Genomic DNA, 22,261 nt, shown 5'->3' on the forward strand with positions numbered 1-22,261 from the left:
TCCTGAGTGTTTTTGTTTACAACCCCCCCCCCACCAAAACAAAACAAAACTGAAGGAATGGAAGCAAATACTGTTAAATGATGATGCACAGAGGAGATTGTAATCATTGCAATAAAACCAATGTTTCATTGTGTAAAGCCGATGTTCTCCCATGTAAACTCAGTTCACAATAAAAACTTGTTTTTTAAAGTGAAAGTCCTACCACACCCCTTCTTGGAGTAAAGCACAATGAACAGACGTTGTTGTACACTTGCGGTTACAAATGAAATGTCATCTTTTGATTAGAACTGGGGTCACACTAGTCATGTAGTATGCTTGGCAGTTTTGCCTCACTAACACGTTGGTTATCTTTCTATGTTATTCTTTTATTTGTGGTTGCTAACTGCCATCACTCATAGCGACCCTCTATAGAGTTCCTGAGGAGCAGCTGGTGGGTTTGAACCACTGACCCTGCAATTAGCAGTCCAGTGCTTATCCTACAGCACCACACCAGGACTCCTACTTTGTAATATTTTGAGTGGTGCCTTGTATCATAAGTTGTTCAACTATTCTATTGATGAATATTTAGGTGTGTTCAGATTCATGTTATAGTCAATGTTGGAAAAAATATCCTTGCACACATATCTTGAGCAACATGTGAATATTTGTCAGAGGTGAAACTGCTAGGCCCAAGGGCATGCATTTTTAATTTTGATATATATTACCAAAATGTCCTCTGACTGGTTTCATCAGTTTACACTTCCAAAACAACCCATTAGTGCCTGTTTCCTCCCACCCTTAACAAAATCTGACATATCTTTTAAACTATTTTCCCAGTCTGGTAAGCAATTAAGTGGTATCTCATTTTAACTTGAATTTCCCTGATCACAAGTAAAATCTTTGATGGATATTGATACTTACGAGAATGATCTATTTGTAATCTTTGCCCACTTTATACAAAGTGTCTTTTATATAGTCTCTCTATATATTCTTAATATATGTATCATTTATATAGATAGCTTGTAACAGACAAAAGCTTATTTTTTTAATTAAAGAAAAACCAAAGTATCTTTTATATAGTCTTTTTTTAATTAAAAAAATAAGCTTTTTGTCTGTTACAAGTGTTTTTACCTTTTCTTTTATTTATGGTGACTTATCATACATGGTTGTTGTTAAGTGACGTTGAGTCGGTTCCAACTCATAGCGACCCTGTATAGGGTTTCTGCGGAGCAGCTGGTGAGTTTGAACTGCCAGTCTTATGATTTTCAGTCCAGTGCTTATCACAGTGCAACACCAGGAGTCTCTATACCTTTATGCCTTCATGGTTATTATTTTGTTTAGGACGGTATTCCTCCTACCCTTGAGACCATGAAACTAATCGCCTAAACTCTTTCTAATACTTTTATGTTTTTAAAATGTAAATCCTTAGTAACCTGGAATTTAATTTTTGGAAGTTGTGTGAAGCAGGGAATCTAAATTAAGTCCCTCCTTTCTCCCTCCCAACTCTTCCCCTTTGCTCACATTTCCCCTTAGTTTCAACTTTTCATCCTAATTCTAATTAGCTCACCTCTACTCATTTTTCAAGGTTGTGCTCCATATAACATTTTAGGATCAGACCCCATTTTTTTTTTTGCCTCTTCTGAAATTCTATTAGATTTGCTATCTGATTCATTAATTTAATCCTTGACATTTGCAGCCTGCCATTTAAACTATCACCTATATTTCTAAGGGGCTCTGGTGGCACAGTGATTATGTACTTGGTTGCTAACTGAAAGGTCAGTGGATCAAACCCACCAGCAGCTCCATGGGAGAACAGTGTGGCAGTGTGCTTTTGTAAAGATTTACTGCCTTGGAAATACTATGAGGTAGTTCTGTCCTCTCCTTTGGGGTTGCCTTGAATCTTTATTGACTTGGTGGCAGTGGTTTGGGGGTTTTAGGTGATAAGTACATTTACTGAATGCCTATTACCCATGCATCCTGGTGTGGCACTGTAGGATAAGCACTAGATCACATGGTTGATTTGAACAGCAAGATGGGCAGTTCAAACCCACCAGCCACTCCTTGGACACCCTGTACAGGGTCTCTATGAGTCAGAACCGACTCAATGGCTCTTAACAGCATTACCTGTGAGACACTCTGCTGTCAGAATCCACAGTCCTATCCATCTATCTGGAGGGAGAACCACAAGTGTAATTAACACAAGTACAAAGTGCTACGGATATTCATGAGAAGGATCAAGGATTTCTAGTCTTATTCACCCTGAACACGTATGCACATGAGACCCATGCACAGTTTTCGTGTGAACTTGCAGGTCATTGAGGGAGGAAATTTCCATTTAAAAGCATAATGTACAGCAGAAGAACTGGATGATGCTCAGCTCCCATTACTGAACCTTTTGGTCTAGGGTTCCATGTTGTTGTTGATTGTCGTGGAGTCTGTTCCAACTCATAGTGACGCTGCACAGTTTCCGATAAGTGGCTGGTGAGTTTCAACAGCTGACCTTGCAGTTCAAACTGACCTGTGGTCTAGTGGGATGAATCATATTTGCAAGGGGGAGAACGCAGATCAGAATTTTAAATTCTCATGGACTCCAGATTTTCTGGAGCTATGGGTATGAGTCCTTGAAACTATTGCCCTGAGAAAAATTTTAAACCTTACACCAAAAATGGAGTTCTGGTGTGGTGCTGTGGGTTAATGAACTGAATAGCAAAGTTGGTTTGAACCGCAAGGTCGGTGGTTCAAACTCACCAGCTGCTCCTTGGAACCCCTATAAAAGGGTTGTTATGGGTTGCAACCGACTCATCGGCATTTAACACCACCACCAAAAATATCCACTGCAGTCTTCTGAAAACGAAACAATAGTTTAATCTGAATGTCAGCCTTGAGCATTGTGCTCTTTTAAGACCAGTTTGTCTGGGGTCAGATTAATAACAGCAACTTGAAAGATTACATAGGAAACTTAGTGGGCAGTGAATTTATGTTTATAGGGGAGAAACAGCTTAGAAAAAGGGGGTGAGAATGGTTTTACAACTCAAAGAATATAATCAATGTTACTGAATTGTACATGTAGAAATTGTTGCACTGGTGTATGTATGCAATATTCTTAGCAACAACAAAAAACCAGCATGTGTACAATGATAGTATTCATATAGTTTCTTCCTTTTGCTCTAAATAAGTTTTGCAGCTTTCTTTTCTTTTCATGTTATCTTCTGGCCTCCTAAGAATAGATTGGGCTGTGTTCTAACCTCTTCAATATTATTGGTATTATTTTTTACTTGAAGGGTTTGTAGGATTCACCAATGAAGCCATGTGGGTCTGGAATCATCTCTGTGGGAAAGTTTTTAACTGAAAATTTCATTTCTTTAATAGGCACAGGTGCTACTCAGTTGACCTATTTATTATTCTTCTTTTTAAAGTTTTTATTGTGAATTGAGTGATAGTTTACATGGGAGAACATCAGCTTTACATTCATCCTATCGTATTTTGTTTCATTGCAATGACTACAACCCCCTCCATGTATCATCATCATTCAACAGCATTTGCTTCCATTCCATTCCCCCTGTTTTTGTGTTGTTTTTTTCTTTTTGATGTACACAGAAACACTCAGGAATCTATAACCATTCAAACAACCAAAGGGCATACATATCCTACATGCCAGTCCCCAGCCACCAGCACACAGCCTGTCTCCCTCCAGAGTCCCAGCTGCTCCATCTCTTCATGTCATCATCTCTGCCTCCATCTCTGGTGTCACTGCTTCTCTGGGTAGGGTCCTGCACTTTGCTCTTCTCCCTTGATGGTTACAGGGACCTCGACTCTTAGACTGCAAGATCAACCATTCCCCTCCTTTTGTTAAAAAATGTCTGCCTTTACATTTGCAACACTCACCATCAGTCCTGTTAGCAATCATTTGCTATTGGACCTATTTCTTCTTGAGTGAGCATTGGTAGGCTATGCCTTTCAAGGAATTTGTCCATTTTATATAAGTTGCTGAATTGACGGGCATGAAACTATTCATAATATTCCCTCATTATCCTGTTAATGGAGACCCTGGGTGGAACAAATGATTTGCTTTCAGTTACTAACTGAAAGGAGTTTGGTGGATCTGTGGGATAAGCACTGAACTGTGAATCTGAAGGTTGGTAGTTTGAGTCTACTGGCCAATCCACGGGAGAAAGGTGAGGCTTTCTGCTCTCTTAACAATTTACAGTCTCAGAAAACAACACAACAGCACTTAACAGCATTAACTGAAAGGTTGGTGGTTTGAACCCACCCAGAAGCACCCCAAAAGAAAGGTCTGGTGGTTTGCTTCTGTAATTCTTACAGCCAAGAAAACCTTGTGGAGCTCAGCTCTCCTCTGTAACAGACACACAGGGTCACCATGAGTTGAAATTGACTCAGTGACAATGAATTTGGTTTAGGGTTTTAGCTACTTTCAGTGGGAGAAGTAAATCTAATTTTTGTTATACCATTTGGGTCAGAAGCAAAATTCCCTAAAATGCTAAGAAATAGAGCTTTGGTTCCTTGATTATATTTTCATGTGATATGTTTATAATTATATTTGCTGTATTACTGAGTATACTCCTGACAAGAGAAATTCTGTTTTGACTAAGCATTGATAAATAATGAATTGCCCACTAGAATTTCACACATCTGATAGGTGGAAGAATTTTCTCTTGGCAGCCTCTGGCTCCATACATTTGTTTGTCTTCTTACAACATTGCTTCTAGCTCCAGGTGCTATAGGATCTAGTCACAGCAATACAACCTTGCCACTATGCCAGGATTGGTAAGGGCGTGCCTGGAAGCCATTCTTGCACTGGAATGGCTAGCAAAACTTAACCATATGCATAATGACTGCATTACACATACATATATTTCACACTGTACCAGTAGCTGAATTCCAAAACTGCTTGTGGTCACCACTACAGTGTGGTGAAGAGGGTGATGGAAGACAAAATGAAAAGACACAACAATCTTACTGATTGCAGTTAAGATAGCTTACTTTTATAAATTTTGTAAAAATATATGACCACAGGAACACATTGCTTGGGTCCTTCCAGGGCTTGGGAGGGGTCATGCCAGTGAGGAGCCTTAAGGCTTAAGCTTCCTGCTTCATGTCCTTGGGCTCTCACCTGGACTAAACCAATTCCTTTGCCATTGAGTCCATTTTGATTAAAGAACCGAGTAAAATTGCTCCTTAGTAGTTCCAAGACTGTAAATCTTTACAGGAGCAGCCAGCCTCATCTTTCTCCCATGGAGCGGTTGGTGGGTTTGAACCACTGACCTTGCAGTTAGCAACCCAAAACAGCCCTCTGTGTCACCAGGGGGTCTTTCGTCAGGTTCTCAGTGCCCACTAAGTGGGGTCCAGACTCCCTGGGCAGATCATGCCCCTTCCTGTCACATCCCTACTTCCTTCTTCAGATCCACACTTTCATTCACTCAGACTGCTCACCAGAAACAACCTTGGCAGCTGGATGCATTGTGTATGTGTTCTCACTGCCTGGGACACCTGGCTTTTGTTACCTGGGTCCATCTGTCCTTTAGGACAGGTGTCACTTCCTCTGTGAGGTTGATAGTGTAACCAGTTTGTTGCTATGTTTATTATTGACCGTGTACTCCTGTTGAGTGGTGCTGTAGGATCAGCACTGGACTTTGAACCACAAGGTCGGCAGTTCAAACCCACCAGCTACTTCTCGGAAACCCTATAGAGGGTGGCTGCGAATTGGAACCAACTCAATGCCACTTAACAACAACCAGACTTCAGCTTTGTCTCCCCACCAGCATATAAAGCCTGCAGGAGAGACTAACTTGTTTCCTAACCTTGGAGCTATTGCATGGATCATCCAATAAATAAAATCTCTTTGTTTCCCTCCCACACTGAAAAATGACTTTGCTTGGCTCATTAGGAATTTGCTTGCTACAGTATCTACTATATGGGAAGAGCAACCCATTTTTGAAGCATATATAAATGAATAAATAAATGTTGATTGTGTCATCCTTCTTCCAGTGTGGCACTGTGGGTAATGCACTGGATTGCAAGATCACAGTGAGCCTCAAGGTCCACGGTTCAAGCTCACCAGCCACTCCTTGTAAACCCTACACAGTGTTGCTTGTTGCTGTTATGTGCCGTGAAGTCGGTTCCGACTCATAGTGACCCTACACAGGGTTTCCAAGGCTGTAAATCTTTACGGGAGCTGAAACCTTCATCTTTCTCCCACGGAGCAGCTGGTAGTTTCAAACTGCTGATCCTGAGGTTAGCAGCCCGATTCTTAACCACTACGCTACCAGAGTGTTGCTGTAATTGGACTCAACTCTATGTGACCTAACAACAACAACAAAATTATCGAGCACCTACTATGTGCACTGTTCTAGGAGCGACACAATACTAATGGCTATCACTTATTGAATGCTTACTTATGCTGGGGACTCGTTTTCAGTCTTTAATTTGATCATTTAAGACATACAGGAACCCTCAAGGGTGGGTTGTTGTTTTTTCCTGTTCTTCTCTCCTCTTTTACATAGTCTCTGCTTCTTTCTGTCACTTAAGCAGGGAACAGGGCTGTGCCCAGGGTTTTGCTACCAGGGAAGTGGGAATGCCGGGATGGAGGGGAGCAGAGCATGCCCACACCAGCGTAGGTCCCTCAGCCGCCACAGCGCCAGACTTTGTTGGTCAAGAAGAGAATCACAGCGACTGAAACAGCAGAGGGCGCGACCAATTCAGCTTTCCGAAGAAGGGTGGGGCCGCCAGCCTGCCAGGCCCTCCTGGCACATCCCTCCGCTGGATGTGCGTCAGAACCACAGATCTTCCCATCTACATACGACTGTCTAAAGTGCCCTTTCACCTGCAGCGCTGTTCGCCTAAAATAGCAAATAATCCCGTGTATTTACTATGTGCTAACCACTTACTTTACCTCATTTGATTTTCACAAAACCCAGGTGATGAAATAGAGGCTACACAGAGCATGACAAAACTTTTGCTCTTACCTGCAATTCTTGTTCACCCTATTTTGTATTCTCTAGTACACCTATCGGCGCCCTCTCCACCCAATCCTGTATTTCTCTTCCTCTGTTTATTCAAACCTGGTGCTTCACAAGTCCTGGGGCCCACAGAGCTCGCTGCTCTATGGAATCTCTTAGGTACTGTGACACTTCACCCATTTGGAGCACCTGCTGCCTCTTATCCCCTCATGAGAGTGTCAATTCCAGGCCAGATCATGATGCCTAACACAGCATAAAACCAAAAACAACAAAAACTCCCTTCATTGCCATGGAGGTGTGAGCTTCTGACTCATGGTGACCCCCTGTGTGTCAGAATAGAACTATACGCTCTGTAGGGTTTCAATGGCTAATTTGGGGGAAAGTAGATCACCAGGCTTTCTTCCAAGGTACCTTTGTGTGAATTAGAACCAGCATCCTTTCTATTTGCAGTGAGCATACTAACCTTTTGTACCATCAATACTTGAAACACACATGCTGAATAAATAAAGAGCAAACTGCGTGTATGTGCTACATCCTTTACAACAGAGCTCAGGGTTGGTAGAGTCGGCAGAGCAAATGCCCCTGGAATGTGTGAATTAGGATTGAAGAGTATAATCATTCTCTTTTGTTCTGTGTCCTCTGGTAAGGATGAGGAATGTGGGTATGTGTGTGTGTGTGGGGGGGGGGGGGGGGGGGGGGGGGGGGGGGGGGGGGGGGGGGGGGGGGGGGAGATAGGGTTGGGGGAGTGAGGAGGCACAGGGCAGGGAGCAGAGCTTTCCCATTGTGAGAATGAGGCCCACAGAGAGGAGGAGGAGAGAGATGCCAAGATTTGAGTTGGAGCAGGAGGAAAAGCAGCCCTGAATAGGAGCCTTGTGTGTGGCCCTGTGGAGCTGACTCACCAAGATTCAGGAGAGGGAAAACATGCTAGGGATGAAGAAGGGGCCTGTGTGTGATGTGGTCACCACCCCCAAACCGCCCCACCACCTTGGATCCCTTTGGATTGGGGTCTTCCTGAGGACACCCTGTCTGCTCTAAGGCACAAACAATCCAGGAAGGCTTTGACTTGGGGCTGGGTGGGAGGGAGGAGACTGGCGGGAGAACCGATAAGGCTAAGTGTTTTGAGAACACAGAAGGCCATTCTTGGGAGTGTTGTGCTTAAGTGGGTGCAGGAGAATGTCTAGAACAAGGTATCTCTTCCTAAGCATTCAGCCCCACCCCTACCCTACCTCCACCAGTGGGTGTGGCCCATCAGATTCACCAGCAGGGAGGGGCTCTATGCTCCCTGCTTTGGTGGTTTCTTGTCCACACCTAAGAGCAGGCATGCTTTATGAGTAAGTGCTTCCCCGAGCAAGCTAGAGTAGAGAGATGGAGGCGTAGTTTGGGAACCAAAGCTCCCCCATCCTCCCCACTCCCAACCTCACCCCAGCAGTCAAACCGGTTTACAGACAAAGAGGAGGGCAGGATTTTTGTAGCAACAATGTGGCAGCCCTAGGCCAGCAGGCTGAGGGCCAGGCCTGGAATATGGGGCGACCCAGGTCAGTAAGATCAAAGCTCAGGCATTGCGTAGGAAGCAGGGTTGAGGGAGCAGCCAGATGGAATGGGAAGCTAGACTTTTCTACATAGGAGATACTGGGCAAGTCACTTGGCCTTTTGGGGCCTCAAGTTGCTCTGTAAGGAGAACCAGAATGAAGGCTCTCTAAACTTCCTACTAGTAGGAACATTTGATGACTGTGTGTATGTGCAGATCATCCCTTGCCTTTCTTCTCATTCAAACCCCCATTCCACCAGTGGATTCATGCTTCACATATATGACTGACAATAAGCTAATATTCTAAGCTTCCACCAGAAAAGTACTACTTTAAGAGTGTAGACTACTGGTGGGGTGCTGTAGGATAAGCGCTAGACTACAAGGTTAATTTGAACTGCAATGTCGGCAGTTCATATGCACCAGCTGCTCTTCAAAAACCCTACATAGGCTTGCTCTGAGTCAGCACCGACTCAGTAGCACTAAACAGCAAACAGCGACTATAGTGAGGCTTGTGGAAGGCACTAGACTTGAAAGGCAAATGGTTGAGGACTTGAAGTCCAGCCCAGCTTGGGAACTTGGCACAAAATAAATGTTCAAAAATGTGTCTTCCTCCTTTAGAGAACTTAATCATGACCAGAAGGAATCGAGTAGACTCTGAGATGGAGACTAGGGTGCAGGTGGCTTACCAGGGAGGGAGTGCCTTAGGACCAATACCTATGGATGGGAAGGGCGCAGGATTGGGCAGACAGAGGTGGTGAGCTGTACTGGTCTCAGTGGAGGTTTCAGCCACAGTGGACAGGGGACTATGAAGCTGGGTGACCCTTCAGAATCCCCCTGAAGGACAGGAGGCCCAGACCTTTATATTGGACAGTCTTTGGATGTGAGCTGCCCATGGAAGAAAAGGTGACCCTGGTTGATTCTCAACCAGCAGAGGACTATTTACTAAGTATTCACAACAGCTAGGGAAACTTAGCACCTGGGTGACATATAGATCCCAGTGCTCACCACACTGAGCTAGTGAGGAGACTCTGGTCAAATTAAGTAGACAACCCTCCTGTGGATCAGGCAAATCTTGTATTGGCCTCAGAGCCTGTTCTTACACCAACTCCAAGCCCTTGCATTGATGTCTGTCAGTCTCCCTGACACAGGACTCAGCTCTTGGGGGCTTATTCCTGTTTCTGACCTCATCCTAGGATCAAGACCAGCCAAATGACGCATAGTGCAAACACAGGGACATCCTGCAGAACTCCAGGTCAGTAAGTGATGCTGTGGAGAAGACATTGGCTCCTTTTCTAGTTGCTTTTTCAATCTTACCTCTGAGATTCCAGTGCTTGTACCAACACCCCCTTCCACTGTCCTGTATGGCTCTTAACACCACTTGCATTATTCTATGGAACTGTATTACCTATTTGTAATCTTTATTTTTATGTTAAAGATTTCCCTGTTAGTTCCCTGAAGGCAGGAAGAAGTTTAAACTGCTCTTCCATAATATTTACCTTGGTTCTGGCTTATCTTAGACATTTTATGTGCTGTTTGATGGAATTTGGGAAAAAATTAGTATTTTGTTCAGCTCACCTGAACAAAGGAGGCACTGAATGAATCTGATCATCCACGTCTGGCCGTGTGGTGGCTGGGGTGAGAGAAGAGCAGTGTGTGGTCCTTAAGTTTTCTAAACTTGCTTCATCAAGAATCACTCAAAACACTTTCCAGAGTCTGCAGTAGAAGGTTCTGGGGAGTCTGGGTTCAACAAGCACCCCTTGGGATTCTTATCTGAGAATTATTGGTAGTGAAAGGAACAGAACGCTAGGGTTGAAATCTTGGTGCTGTCACTTATTAAGGGCCCTCGTACAAATCTCTGGTCCTCTACTAGCTCATTGGTACACAGGGTTAATTAATAGCTCACTGATGATGAGTGACGACTAATAATGTAATGTGTATGTGAAATCTTTAACATGGTGCTTGATACTCAAGTAGGGATTCTTGACTGAGTATCACTAATGTCTGACAAACCAGTTTCAGGAGCATAAGACATCTTCTTAGATCAGAGGCAAGTAAGTTATTGTGAAAGAACAGATGAGGGTTATGAGGCTTTTTGTGCCTCTTCAGGCCGGGGGGTGGGGGTGGGGTGAGATCAGTTGCTGTTGTTAGGTACCACTAGGTTCCAACCCATAGCAACCCTATCTATATAGGGTTTCCAAAGAGCAGCTGGTGAGCTTGAACTGCTGATCTTGTGATTCAAACCAACTTTGTAGTCCAGCATATTAATTCACAGCACCACACCAGGACTCCAGGGGAATTAGTTGTTCCACATTTTTAATCACTATGTTTCAAGTGGGATTCTCAGACCACCTCTATCAGTCAGCCTGTAGGCTCCATCTCCAGAACTACTGAATCAATGCCTTTGGGAGAATTCTTCATTTTAGTAAACTTCTCTCAAGCACAATCAAGTTTGAGACCCACCATCCATGTCGCCTCCCTTCTACCAGTGAATTGGATGTTGATAGGAGAGCAGGCAAGTGAACAGTGTCTCAAGTTTTCTCAATTTGTTCTATCACAATTAAATACAAAATAACTCTGGAACAATACTCATTGCCCACCCACAGTTCTGAAAATGCATCCTATTTTGAAGCTAGCCATTTAAAAAGGCATTTGAACTTTTCTTTCAGGGGCTAAGCAGCAGCAGTCTCTGTCAATTATACACAGATTGACAAGGTAGCATTACTCCTCCATCTCCCCCTAACCAGACTGACAAGACTGTTATGGGAAAATGGATATAGCCAGTGTTTGTTGAAACGATCATTAAGTGGCTGAAATACTAGAAACTTAAGCTATGTAAACATCCACACTGTTGGAACATCTTTTGTACATCAAAGGATTTTCAAGTACTTTTGTCTGGCTACAGCTTGCAGCAGCCCTGGTGGCTGATGACACAGACACAAGGGACGCTGCACTCATCTGTCACACCAGGCAGCTAGCCACGGTGAGGAGTTCTGAAGGCTCTTAAGGTGGAGGGCATGAATCATGGATGGTGTCAGGGTCTTTGGTTCCTGTGAACCAGCTCTAAGAACCAATGTCCCAGTTTCTTTTCGGGTCTACTCCAGATGGGTCATTGACTTCATTTTTCAAAGCCACAATTTTAAAGTTCCATCTACACCAGCAAAACAAGCCTTGTTGTACAGCATTCTTCTCTTTGTATAAATAAGACTACTTTTTTTCTTTCCAGATAGTATGTTTTCACTTGTTTTAATGTAGTCTGCTATAAAAATGAAGACTTCTGCATGGTACATTTGACTTTACAAATGTTAATGACTAGTTAATGATTGTGTTATGTGTTGTACACATCATTATCATCTGTTGCTCAGTAACAGCTTTTGCAACATGGGTTAGTACCAACATGAAACTTTTACTTAGCACACACAATCTACAGCAAACTTAAATACTAATCTATATCTAACTGGACTAGTTAGATCCATTGCAATATTGTGCTTAATTATCTCAGAAGATAGGCAACTAGCAAAAATACACGTTTCTTTTGCATTTCCCCACCCCATATGACACTGTAAAAGACATACATTATTCAGTGCACTTCCTAAGAAATAAACTTCCTTATAGTATCTCTTTCTCTATATATAATCTATACCAAAACAAAGGAAGAGCACAATGCAACGGCTAAGATTACCATTTAAAGCAAGAGAGGTAATAACATGCTGGGACTTCAGCCCCCTCTACTAGTCAGAAAGTTCAGCTATTTTATCATCAACGCTGTTCAAATAATGATTGCTTTGGACAGTCTAAGATACCTCTCCTTCACCATTTTAGTAGCACCTTAGTAGCATTTTTATTTTTGAAGTTTTGGTCAATCAAGCCATGTTGTTTGTGCTGTGTGGTGTCGAGTTGGTTCCAACTTACAGTAACCTTGTATAGGGTTTCCGAGGCTAGAAATCTCTATAGGAGCAGAAAACTGTGTATTTTTCCTATGGAACAGATGGTGGATTCAAAACATGTACGCTGTGATGTAACAACCCAATATAAAACCCACTATGCCACCAGAGCTCCCAATCAAGCCCTACGTTAAGTTATACATCTCTATCACCAGTAAACTCCATTGTGAATTATACATCAATTTCCATTCTATGACTTTCCTCCATCAACTCTTACTGGAGGGTGTGGCACTGTAGCATAAACACTAGATTACTAACTGCAAGGTTAGCAGTTCAAACCCACCAGCCACTTCTTAGAAACCCTATACAGGGCCACTGTGAGAACAGACTTGATGGCACATAACAACAACAAAATATTTCACTTATAGCAAAAGGTGAAGGGCTCCTGGATAGAAGTTGTCTAGGTATAAAAAGGAGGACCACAGAGCCTCTCTATCCCTCTAGATACAAAAACATATAAACTCCATCACGTCAGAAATGGCTTCTGGAAGTCTTCTTTAGAAGAGAGGGCACATTACATTCTTTGGGCTGTCAGCTCTACTAGTCTACACTGCTGGAAAATCTGGAGGTTTCTGTCCACAAAATCTCCCTATGATGAAAATGACAGAAGTTTCTAGAAATGAAAGAAACTGCAATTTGGCAGCCTGAGAAATAAATCCAGCTACAGAAGTGTTTGTATAATCAGCAGTGTTTTCAAAGTTTGGAATCAGTTCTTGGTATTTCAAAACATGAGTATTTCTCATGAAAATTTGGATTTCATAAAAATTTGAAGACTTGGTAACCATGGTCTAATTTTGTATAGCGACAAGCAGTTGGAGCTGAACAGCGACTGTCACTTAAACTGGGGCTTGAGCTCGGCATTTTGCTACTGCTCCCATTACTCCCATCTGTCTTACACCATTTGAGTGAACTGTTTAACACACTTCTAGTATCTGTCTAAGGCGCTCTGGTAGTGTAGTGGTTATGAATCGGGCTGCGAACCTTAAGGTCAGCAGTTCAAAACTACCAGCTGTTCCGTGGGAGAAAGAGGAGGTGTTCTGCTCCCCGTAAAGATTGACAGCCTCAGAAACCTTGCACAGGGGCGCTGAGTCGGAGCTGACTCCACGGCACATAACCAGCACCACCAGTATCTGTCTGGCTGAGGGTATGACACTGAGGTTAGTTTATCCCCACCTTTTTGTAATGCTGAAGACTTGGTTTTCATTTCGGATTTCATAAGCAACCTTTGTACATGATTCTGCCCTTGACTAGGCCCCAGCCACATCTGGTTACTTTGGTAGGTAATCTTAACGTGCATTTCTACTTGTCCTTTAGGCTGTACTGAAAACCCCAAAGATATAATCACACTAATACTTACTGTTTAAGTGTGTGTACGTTAAACATGTAAAGGGCTGTGTATCTATACAGATATATGTGTACTTCCATCTAGGCAAAAATTAATTTGGTTCCGTCAACACCAAGTGCTGGCTGTTTGGAGAATATTAAGTGTAACAATGTGGTAAAACCTGTATAATTCTGAGTTAGAATATTACAAAATGAGTGAGCTTTAAGTTATTGCTTTTGGATTACATAATAAAGAACTCACTCTGTTACAAAACCTCTATACAGAACGAGTAACCATTCTCTATTCAAGTAACAGCAATCAAAATCAGAAGTTTTTTTACATAACAGGAGACACGTGGAGATATTTTTTGAATGGAGATGTGATTTCATTCTATTCAAGAATTTAAGCAGGAAACTAGGAGATACTTAATCTTTCAAAAGTGTAAGAAAATCAGCACCCCAACTGCTTAATGCTTAGGAGAATTTCTCCAGGGCTGTCTATAAAGCTCAGCTTTGTGGTGAGTTCATACCCATTCTATTTATCAGCCTTGTTTTAGAACACAAAGCTTGTATTAAAAACAGTAAAAGAGGATTAAAAGCAGTGTTGATTTTTAACATTCAGAATTCACAGAGGATCTCATTTTCTGCAATTAAATGGTCCGTTTTGTGTTTTTGCTGCAGAATCACATTCATATGGCAGTCTTATTTCAGGCACTTTAAAAACATGTTCATCTGAATAAAAATCTGCACAAACTACTTCTCCATAATTCAAAATGAGCATTGAGGGACTCTAGTCCCAAAACAGACAGCAAATCACCACCTAGTACTTTATTAGCTTAGCGTTTTCTATCACAACATGACGGTGACTGCTGAGCTTGAGATATCTTTGAGGTGCCCGTCTAGCTTCAGTACAAAGATTTGAGCCATAAAAATCCAAACTAATTGGTTTCTATTTAAAAAAAAATACAAAAAAGTAAAGTATACTAAATGGATTGTACAGAGGGTTTCAGCTACTATCAAAATAAATAACATGATCTGACTCAAGGTTTGATTCAGCTCTTAGACGAAATCAAATGGAATGTTACATTTGGATACGCCTTCCTAGGGACTAGCTGCTGGTAGGTAACAGTATCTCAACGTCCTTGCCATTGGCTATGACTGCATTGGAAGAGCAGCTGCTGGCAAGTTCTTCTGTAGTGGTCAGAGAGGATGCCTGGGAATGCGTTTTGGTCAGTGGAGTGGGAGCGGATGGAGATGGAGTGAGGCCAGGTTTTTTGGGTGGGATGGGTGGAGGGTTCCCTCTCTCTGCTCTAGGGATAGTAGGAGACTTGATCCCTGGAGACAGGGGGCTCAGAGGACTGGATACTTTCCCTGGAGTAGGTGAATGGCTGGTGTCGCCTCTTGGGATGGTGGTGTTGGCCAGGTTTCGATAGTCTGTGCCAAAGGGAGAACTATTGGGAGAGACGGACTTGATTGGCCCTTGTTGGCTGGTGAATCTGGAGAGCACCTGAGTGACTGTGTTCCGGGCCAGTTGCTTGGCGGCTGAGTTGTCTATGAGGGTTGGGGACAGATCCCGGGACGGAGGGCTCTGGAGACCACTTGCTTGTTGGTCTTGATCTGCTTGTGACTGAAATTTGTGTCGAGCTGCATGGAACCGCTGGTTTATCCCTACTTGGTAGGATGATTGGTAGCCAGGGCTGCTGGCTGATGACCCTAGTAAGCGCTTAGTTAGTACTGGTGAAGAGCAAGGAGAGGATGTGAGAGAGGAGGAGGCAGTGCTGCTGGGAGACAGTGAGCTCCCACCAGAAGGGAGGTGACTGGACGCTGGGACTGGAGACTCGATTCCCACAGGACACCCACCGTTCTCCACTGGTTTTTCTTGGATCAATCCCACAGATTTCTCTCGTGGTGGCACTTGGTTGTCTACACTGCTGCCTGCTATCAACTCCCTGGAGGTTTGTATGTCTGGGTCACAATGGCCATTGGTCTTTGAGAAAGAGTTAGTAGGAGTGGTGGGGACAGGCAGTCCAGTGTTTGTCACCTTGCCTATGTTGCTCCCTTGGAGTCTTTCTGCCTGAAAACTCTCCGTTTGGCAAAATACAGACACTAGCACGGGAGGCTCAGTTGCTATGCCTTTGGACATGGTTACTGGTTGCTTAGACTGCTCATTAAGGCTACTGTGCTGGCAGGAAGCTTCAAGGTCCTTCACGATTTTCTTCAAACTTTCCAGCTCTTCTTTCAGAGTTTTGGTCCGGTTCTCTTCTCGGTTCAATTTTGCTCTCAGTTGTTCCCTTTCAATGTCAAACTCAGACAACTGCTTCTCCACCTGGGCCTCGGTCTGCAGGCCTCGCTTCCTCTCAGCAGCCAGCTCCTCCTCCAGCTTACTCACCCGGCTCTTCTCCTTCTCCAGTTTCAGGCTTAGCTCTCCTGCCTTCTGTCCCTCCTCCGCTGCCTTGCTGGTGGCTTTCTTGCACTCGAGCACCAGCATGGAGGAGAGCTGCTTATGGCGAGAGCGCTCCTCTTCCAGCTGGCTGGAGAGTTTCTTCTGCTCTTTCTCAAATTTTTTCACTTGGGTCTTTTCAAATTCCAACTAGAAAACAAATATACCACACACATCTTGATTAGAGAAAGAAAACGAAGATCTGTGCTGACATGACTATTATCAAGTAGAGTGGCCTGGCTGGCTGTTCTCTGGTACCCAGAATCACCAAATATGTCATGGGCCTTAGATGAACTACTCTTCAAATGTCTGAACATCTAACACCAAAAGGACACAACAGAAGTAGGTGCTTGTAGTTCTCGTATTGCCTCAAGGTTTTTAGTGGGACTATAATGCAACATTGTTCTTTACAGAGACTGAGAATTTTAGATCGATGGAGAATTTTGAGTGCTAGAACCAATCAAGACAGAAAATAGAAAACTATGTAAGGCCAGATTTTATGGTGAATGCTGCTGAAAACAAAACTTCTAAAGCTTCAGAAATAATTCTAACTGGTCTTAAATACAACCCCCACCCCCATAAGTTGTTGTTGTTGTTAAGTGCCATCGAGTCGGGTCCGACCCATAGCGACCCTGTACAGGGTTTCCGAGGGTGTAAATCTTTACGGGAGTAGAAAGCCTCATCTTTCTCCCGCGGAGCGGCTGGTAGTTTCGAACCGCTGACCTTAAGGTTCGCAGCCCGATTCGTAACCACTACGCTACCAGAGCTCCTAAGTAGCTGTACTCAAATCATACGTTTATAACAAATATAGTCTGTTTGTCATCCCGACCCAATGTAAGGCATGGTCAGAGACGGGCTGAGTGGGTAAGGGTTGAGGAAGCATCTAGAGAAACACTAGTGTGAACTGTCAGCAGGAAGTGTTAGACATCATCTCATGGAATTTTTGTTTTAGGTGCATGTGTGTATGTATGTTAGGTCATGATATAAAATGGTGTTTTTTTAAACTGGGAGTCCTAAGTAAAAAGAAGTTGGGGAGCTTTAGCTCTAAGATAGTGTTCCCCAAAGTGTGTTCTATGGAACATGATTCCTACAAAGAGTGAACTATTTTCAAAAAATACTTAATGAAAATATAGATTTGTTAACAATATATTTGGTCTTGTTTTTAAAGGCACAAAGTGCTTTTGCATACTATGCTGTTGTTGTTTTTAAGTGCTGTTGAGTCAATTCCAACCCACAGCAACCCTGTATAGGGTTTCCAAGGAGCAGCTGGTGAGCTTGAACTACCGACCTTTCAGTTCAAACGACTATGCAGTCTGACACATTAGCCCACAGCACCACACCAGGACTATGTTGTTGTTGTTAAGTGCCATTGAGTCAGTTTCGACTAATAGCGACCCTGTATAGGGTTTCCAAGGAGCACCAGGACTATTTTGTTAAGTGCCGTCGAGTCAGTTCTGACCCATAGCAACCCTGGTCAGGGTTTCCGAGGCTGTACATCTTTACGGGAGCAGAAAGCCTCACCTTTCTCCCGCAGAGCAGCTGGTAGTTTTGAACTACTGACTTTGGGGTTCGCAGCCCGATTCGTAACCACTATGCTACCAGAGCTCCAGGACTATAGGTTATAAAAAATTAAGTTAAAATCGGGTAACCTTGTTTAATCCAGAGTTCCTAAATTTATTTGACCACAAAGTCCTTTTATTTAGGTATCCGTCCTTTGTGGCAATCCTTGAGAATGTGATTCTAAACTAATGCTGCTGTGAACCAGATCACCTCACTGACCTGTTGAGTCAGCCGCTCTCGCTCCTTCTCCAGCATGTAGGTGACATCGTCTCCTTCAGCTGTGTCCTGTGCATGCCGCTGCCTTTCTTCCTCAAGGTCTAGGATCACCTGTAAAAAATGTTCTAGAAAGTCATTTCAAAATATCAAAGATTTATGTTTGCTTAAAATACAATCAAATACTAAGCACTTAGCTAAGCACCTAAGATGGTACCAGAGATTAGGGGGAAAACACACACACACATATATACACTGGGGGGAGAGGGCTTCAAAAAGTTCATGGAGTTGAATTTTTTAAAGTCCCTTTGTGTATGTATAAAATATGTCTACTACTTAAAAAGAAAAGCAATCCCTTCAAAAAATAGTCAAAACGATGAAGATGTGGGCTTAGTCAGACCACGTTCAATTGAATCCTACCAACCTGGAGTGAGACCTGGTTGGCCAACAGTATGGTGAGACCTGGGGATTCCTGAGCCCATGGACAGGGACATAGCCACAGATGGCTAGAGTGGAGAGTGAAGCATCCAGCTGATATGAAGAGAGGGGAGATGCACAAGAGCGCCCATAGTTGCAGATAGTACCCATTTGACCTAGCTTCAATGGCTGGATGATCATAACTCAACTAGAGGAAGAAAGAAGATGAAAAAAAGTAAAATCCACTATAATTTGATGAACTTGACCTATACTTATGGATGTGTAGCTTAAAAGCGGGAACAAATCTTCAAAGCAAGGATCATTCCCACCCTTTCAGTAAACAGGGTTGACAGGGATGGGCAACTCAGACCCTAAAATGGGGGGCTATAAAGGCATGAAGTGACTGGCTTACAAATTTTCAAGAAGGAGTTTAGTTTCAAGGGTGCGGGGGAAGGTAGAATCTCCACTGAGTGGTTTTCAGACTGTCTAGAAGGGGCTGATGAAAGGAGATGGGGATAAGACTCTTGTGGTTCAATAGTGAATAATTGTTATCTGTACTGATTTCGACTATTGCAAATGTAAATGGAGACATTTTGTAACAAAAGGAGAGGAATGCTTGATCTTGCAGCCCAGGAGTGGAGGACACTGGGACCATCAAGGGAGAAGAGCGGAGTGTGGGACCCTACCCAGAGAAGCAATGATGCCAGAGATGGAGCCAGACACGATGACGGGGAGAGATGGAGCGGCTGGGGAGATTCTAGGAGGGAAAAGGGCCGTGTGCTGGCAGCTGGAGGGGCAGACCCTTTGGTTGTTTGAATGATGATATATTCCTGAGTGCTTCAGTGTACATAAAAACAACAAAAAAAAAAACAGAGGGAACAGAAGCAAATGCTGTTGAATGATGATACATGGAGGGGATTATAGTCATTGCAATAAAACCAAATACGATAGGATGAGTGTAAAGCTGATAGTCTCTAATGTAAACTACCACTTAATTCATAATAAAAACTTAAAAAGAAAAAAAAATAGGCAAAGTATTTGATCAGACATTTCAGTTATGAGAAAGGATACTGAAGTCAGACCAACAAGCACATGCAAAGATGCTCCTCAGAGTCATCAGTCAGCCATCACCATTGTTGTTAAGTGCCATCGAGTCAGTTCCGACACATAGTGACCTTGTATAGGGTTTCTGAGGAGCTGCTAGTGAGTTTGAACTGCTGACCTTGAGGTTCAAACCCCAGAGAGATGAAAATCAAAAGCCCAATTAGATACCATTTAATTCCCATTAGAATGGTGATGATGAAAAAAATGAAAACAATAGGTGCTGGTGAGGTTGTGGGGAAACTGGAACGCTCATTCATTGCTGGTGGGAAAGGAAAATGGAACAGCCACTGTCGAAAATAGTTTGACAGTTCCTCAAAAGGTTGAACCTAGAACTAGCTATCACATTCCCTAGCACCCCAATCCTAGGTATATAACTAAAAGAAGTGAGGGCAACAAGCAAACAGAAACTGCATACCAGAGTTTATTGCACTTTTCACAAGAGCCTAAGGTGGAAACAACCAAAATACCCATCAGCAGATAAATGTTGTTGTTAAGTGCCGTTGAGTTGGATCCGACTCACAGCTGTCCTGTGTAGGGTTTCCAAGGAGTGGCTAGGGGGTTTGAATCACTGATCTTGCAGTTCAAGTTGACCTTGTGGTCCAGTACTTTATCCTATAGGGCCACACCAGATGAATGGAGAAACGAAATATGGTACACATGCACAAATGACTCAGCCATAAAGAGAAATGACGTTCTGACACAAGTCACAATATGAATGAACCTTAAGAACACTATGCTGAGTGCAGTGAGTCAGCTATAAAAGGACAAATGCTGTATGATCTCATTTATAAGAAACAAGCAAATATACAGAAACCAAAAATCATCAGTGGTTATCAGGGGTGGGAAGGAGGGGAAAGGGGGCATTTGGACTTAGCAGGCCTTGAGGTCATGGCATTGAAATAATCTGGAAAAGGATTGCAAAAATGGCTATACAACTTGAAGAATGAAATCAATGCCACTAAATCACCCATGGAGAAACTGGTGAATTGGTGTATGTTTTTACCACAATTAAAAACAAGATAAGGTTTATAACTCCTTGAAAAAGAAGTATTACGAATGTTTAATACTGACAAACAAGATGTGGTATATACACACAATGGAATACTACTGAGCCATAAAGAAGGTTATTTTGAAACATGGATGTTGGCTATCAAATCACTAAAAGAGAAAGTGGTCGCTTCTGAATTCTGTGAAGGAGGGGAAGGAGTAGCCTAGGGAACTCTATTTTTCATTATAAGCACAGGAACCATGTTATTCACTGCTCAAGCCAGAACACTTTTGAGAGTGAAAGGGACATTGGTAATAGCTATGCTAAGACAATAAACTAGGACTTTTCCAGGCAAACTAGGATTACAGTATTTGAATTATATGTTTCTAGGTACTATTTAACAAAGTGAGTGTTCTATTTTGATAAAACACTAAGAATAGATAGACAGTTGGCTTCACAATTTTAACTCAATTAAAGCATCTTATATTGAAATGAAGGTGGTCTTGTTAAATGCTGTCAAGTCGGTTCTGACTCATAGCAACCCTGTATAGGGTTGTTGAAGCTTTAAATCTTTGTGGGAGTAGAAAGCCTCATGTTTCTCCTGCAGAGTGGTGACGGGCTCAAACTGTGGACCTTGTGGTTTGCAATCAAGTGCTTATTGTATGGAGCCACCATGCTCCCTGAAATGCAGGTATATATCACAGAATGTTCACTGCCTGATGGCCATGTTGTTGTTGTTGTTAAGTGCCATCGAGTCGGTTCCGACTCATAGAGACCCTGGATATTGGGTCTCCAAGGAGTGGCTGGTGAGCTTGAACCGCCAACCTTGCAGTTCAAACGGCTTTGCAGTCTGGCGCATTAACCCACAACGCCACATGGCATAGTCCCCTAAAATTTTTTTTTAAGGGACAGCATTTCCTCCTACTGGTTTTGAAGTCCCCAAACCCAGACTCTTACAACACTAGACCACAGGTGATATACAGGCAGGTGAAGCAGAGAACATGACTCTGGGCTGGGCTTTTAGGCTTTGTCAGGTCGGCAGGCGGTGGCAGCGGCGGGCCCAATCGTCTCCTTGCTGCTCAGGTAAGTGGAATAGCCAGTGGGGCCAGGGGCGCTCTGCTCTCTCCCCACTTGCTTCCTCTCGCTCTGTTCCTGCCCTCTGCCTTTGCAGCCAGGCAGTGCTTGTTCCTCCAGCCTCTGTCAGCAGCTCCAGCAACAAGAGCATCAGCAAAGAAGACCATAAGGTTTTCATATAGTGTTCACACAAGGTCCAAATCACATAACATCCTAGTTCACAAAGTGTATCATGGACGTTAAACAATGGAAATATGAATTACTTTTAGCTTCTTCCTCTCCCCAATCACCTTGTGTTATATGGCACTGTAGGATCAGCACCAAACTGTGAACCATGAGATTGGCAGTTCAAACCTACCAGTTGCTCCTCAGAAACACTATACAGGGTCACTATGAGTCAGAACCAACTCGACAGCACTTAGCAATATAAATATATCTTCCATGAGTATGACAGCCAGCCAACCCTTTCAAAACAATTCAATTACCACAAGTACCAAGTGGAAATAAACCCTGTAGGATAATGCACTGGACCACAAGGTCAGTTTGAGCTGCACAGTTGGCAGTTCAAACCCACCAGTCACTACTTGGAAACCCTATACAGGGTGGCTATGAGTTGAAACTGACTTAATGGCACTTAACAACAACATCAAATAAAACGCTGTTAAATCACTTCACTCTAGATCAGTGATTAAACTTGCCTGGGTCTTGGGACAACTT

At 43.1% G+C, this 22,261-nt stretch overlaps 1 protein-coding gene across 1 annotated transcript in view; it reads right to left on the reverse strand.

The window, feature by feature from the left end:
- Positions 1-13,922: 13,922 nt before the first annotated feature.
- Positions 13,923-22,261, reverse strand: part of CTTNBP2NL (CTTNBP2 N-terminal like) — a 49,971-nt gene continuing 41,632 nt past the window's right edge. Inside the window, exons 4-5 of the mRNA XM_006865913.1 lie at positions 17,968-18,075; positions 13,923-16,338 (exon numbers count right to left, since the gene is read on the reverse strand). Of these exons, the coding sequence (XP_006865975.1) occupies positions 14,857-16,338; positions 17,968-18,075 (1,590 nt within the window). The 3' untranslated portion in view covers positions 13,923-14,856. The remainder of the gene's footprint in view (positions 16,339-17,967; positions 18,076-22,261) is intronic.

The sequence above is a fragment of the Chrysochloris asiatica genome, unplaced genomic scaffold (assembly GCF_000296735.1).
Source record: "Chrysochloris asiatica unplaced genomic scaffold, ChrAsi1.0 scaffold00085, whole genome shotgun sequence".
NCBI classification, from domain to species: Eukaryota; Metazoa; Chordata; class Mammalia; order Afrosoricida; family Chrysochloridae; genus Chrysochloris; species Chrysochloris asiatica.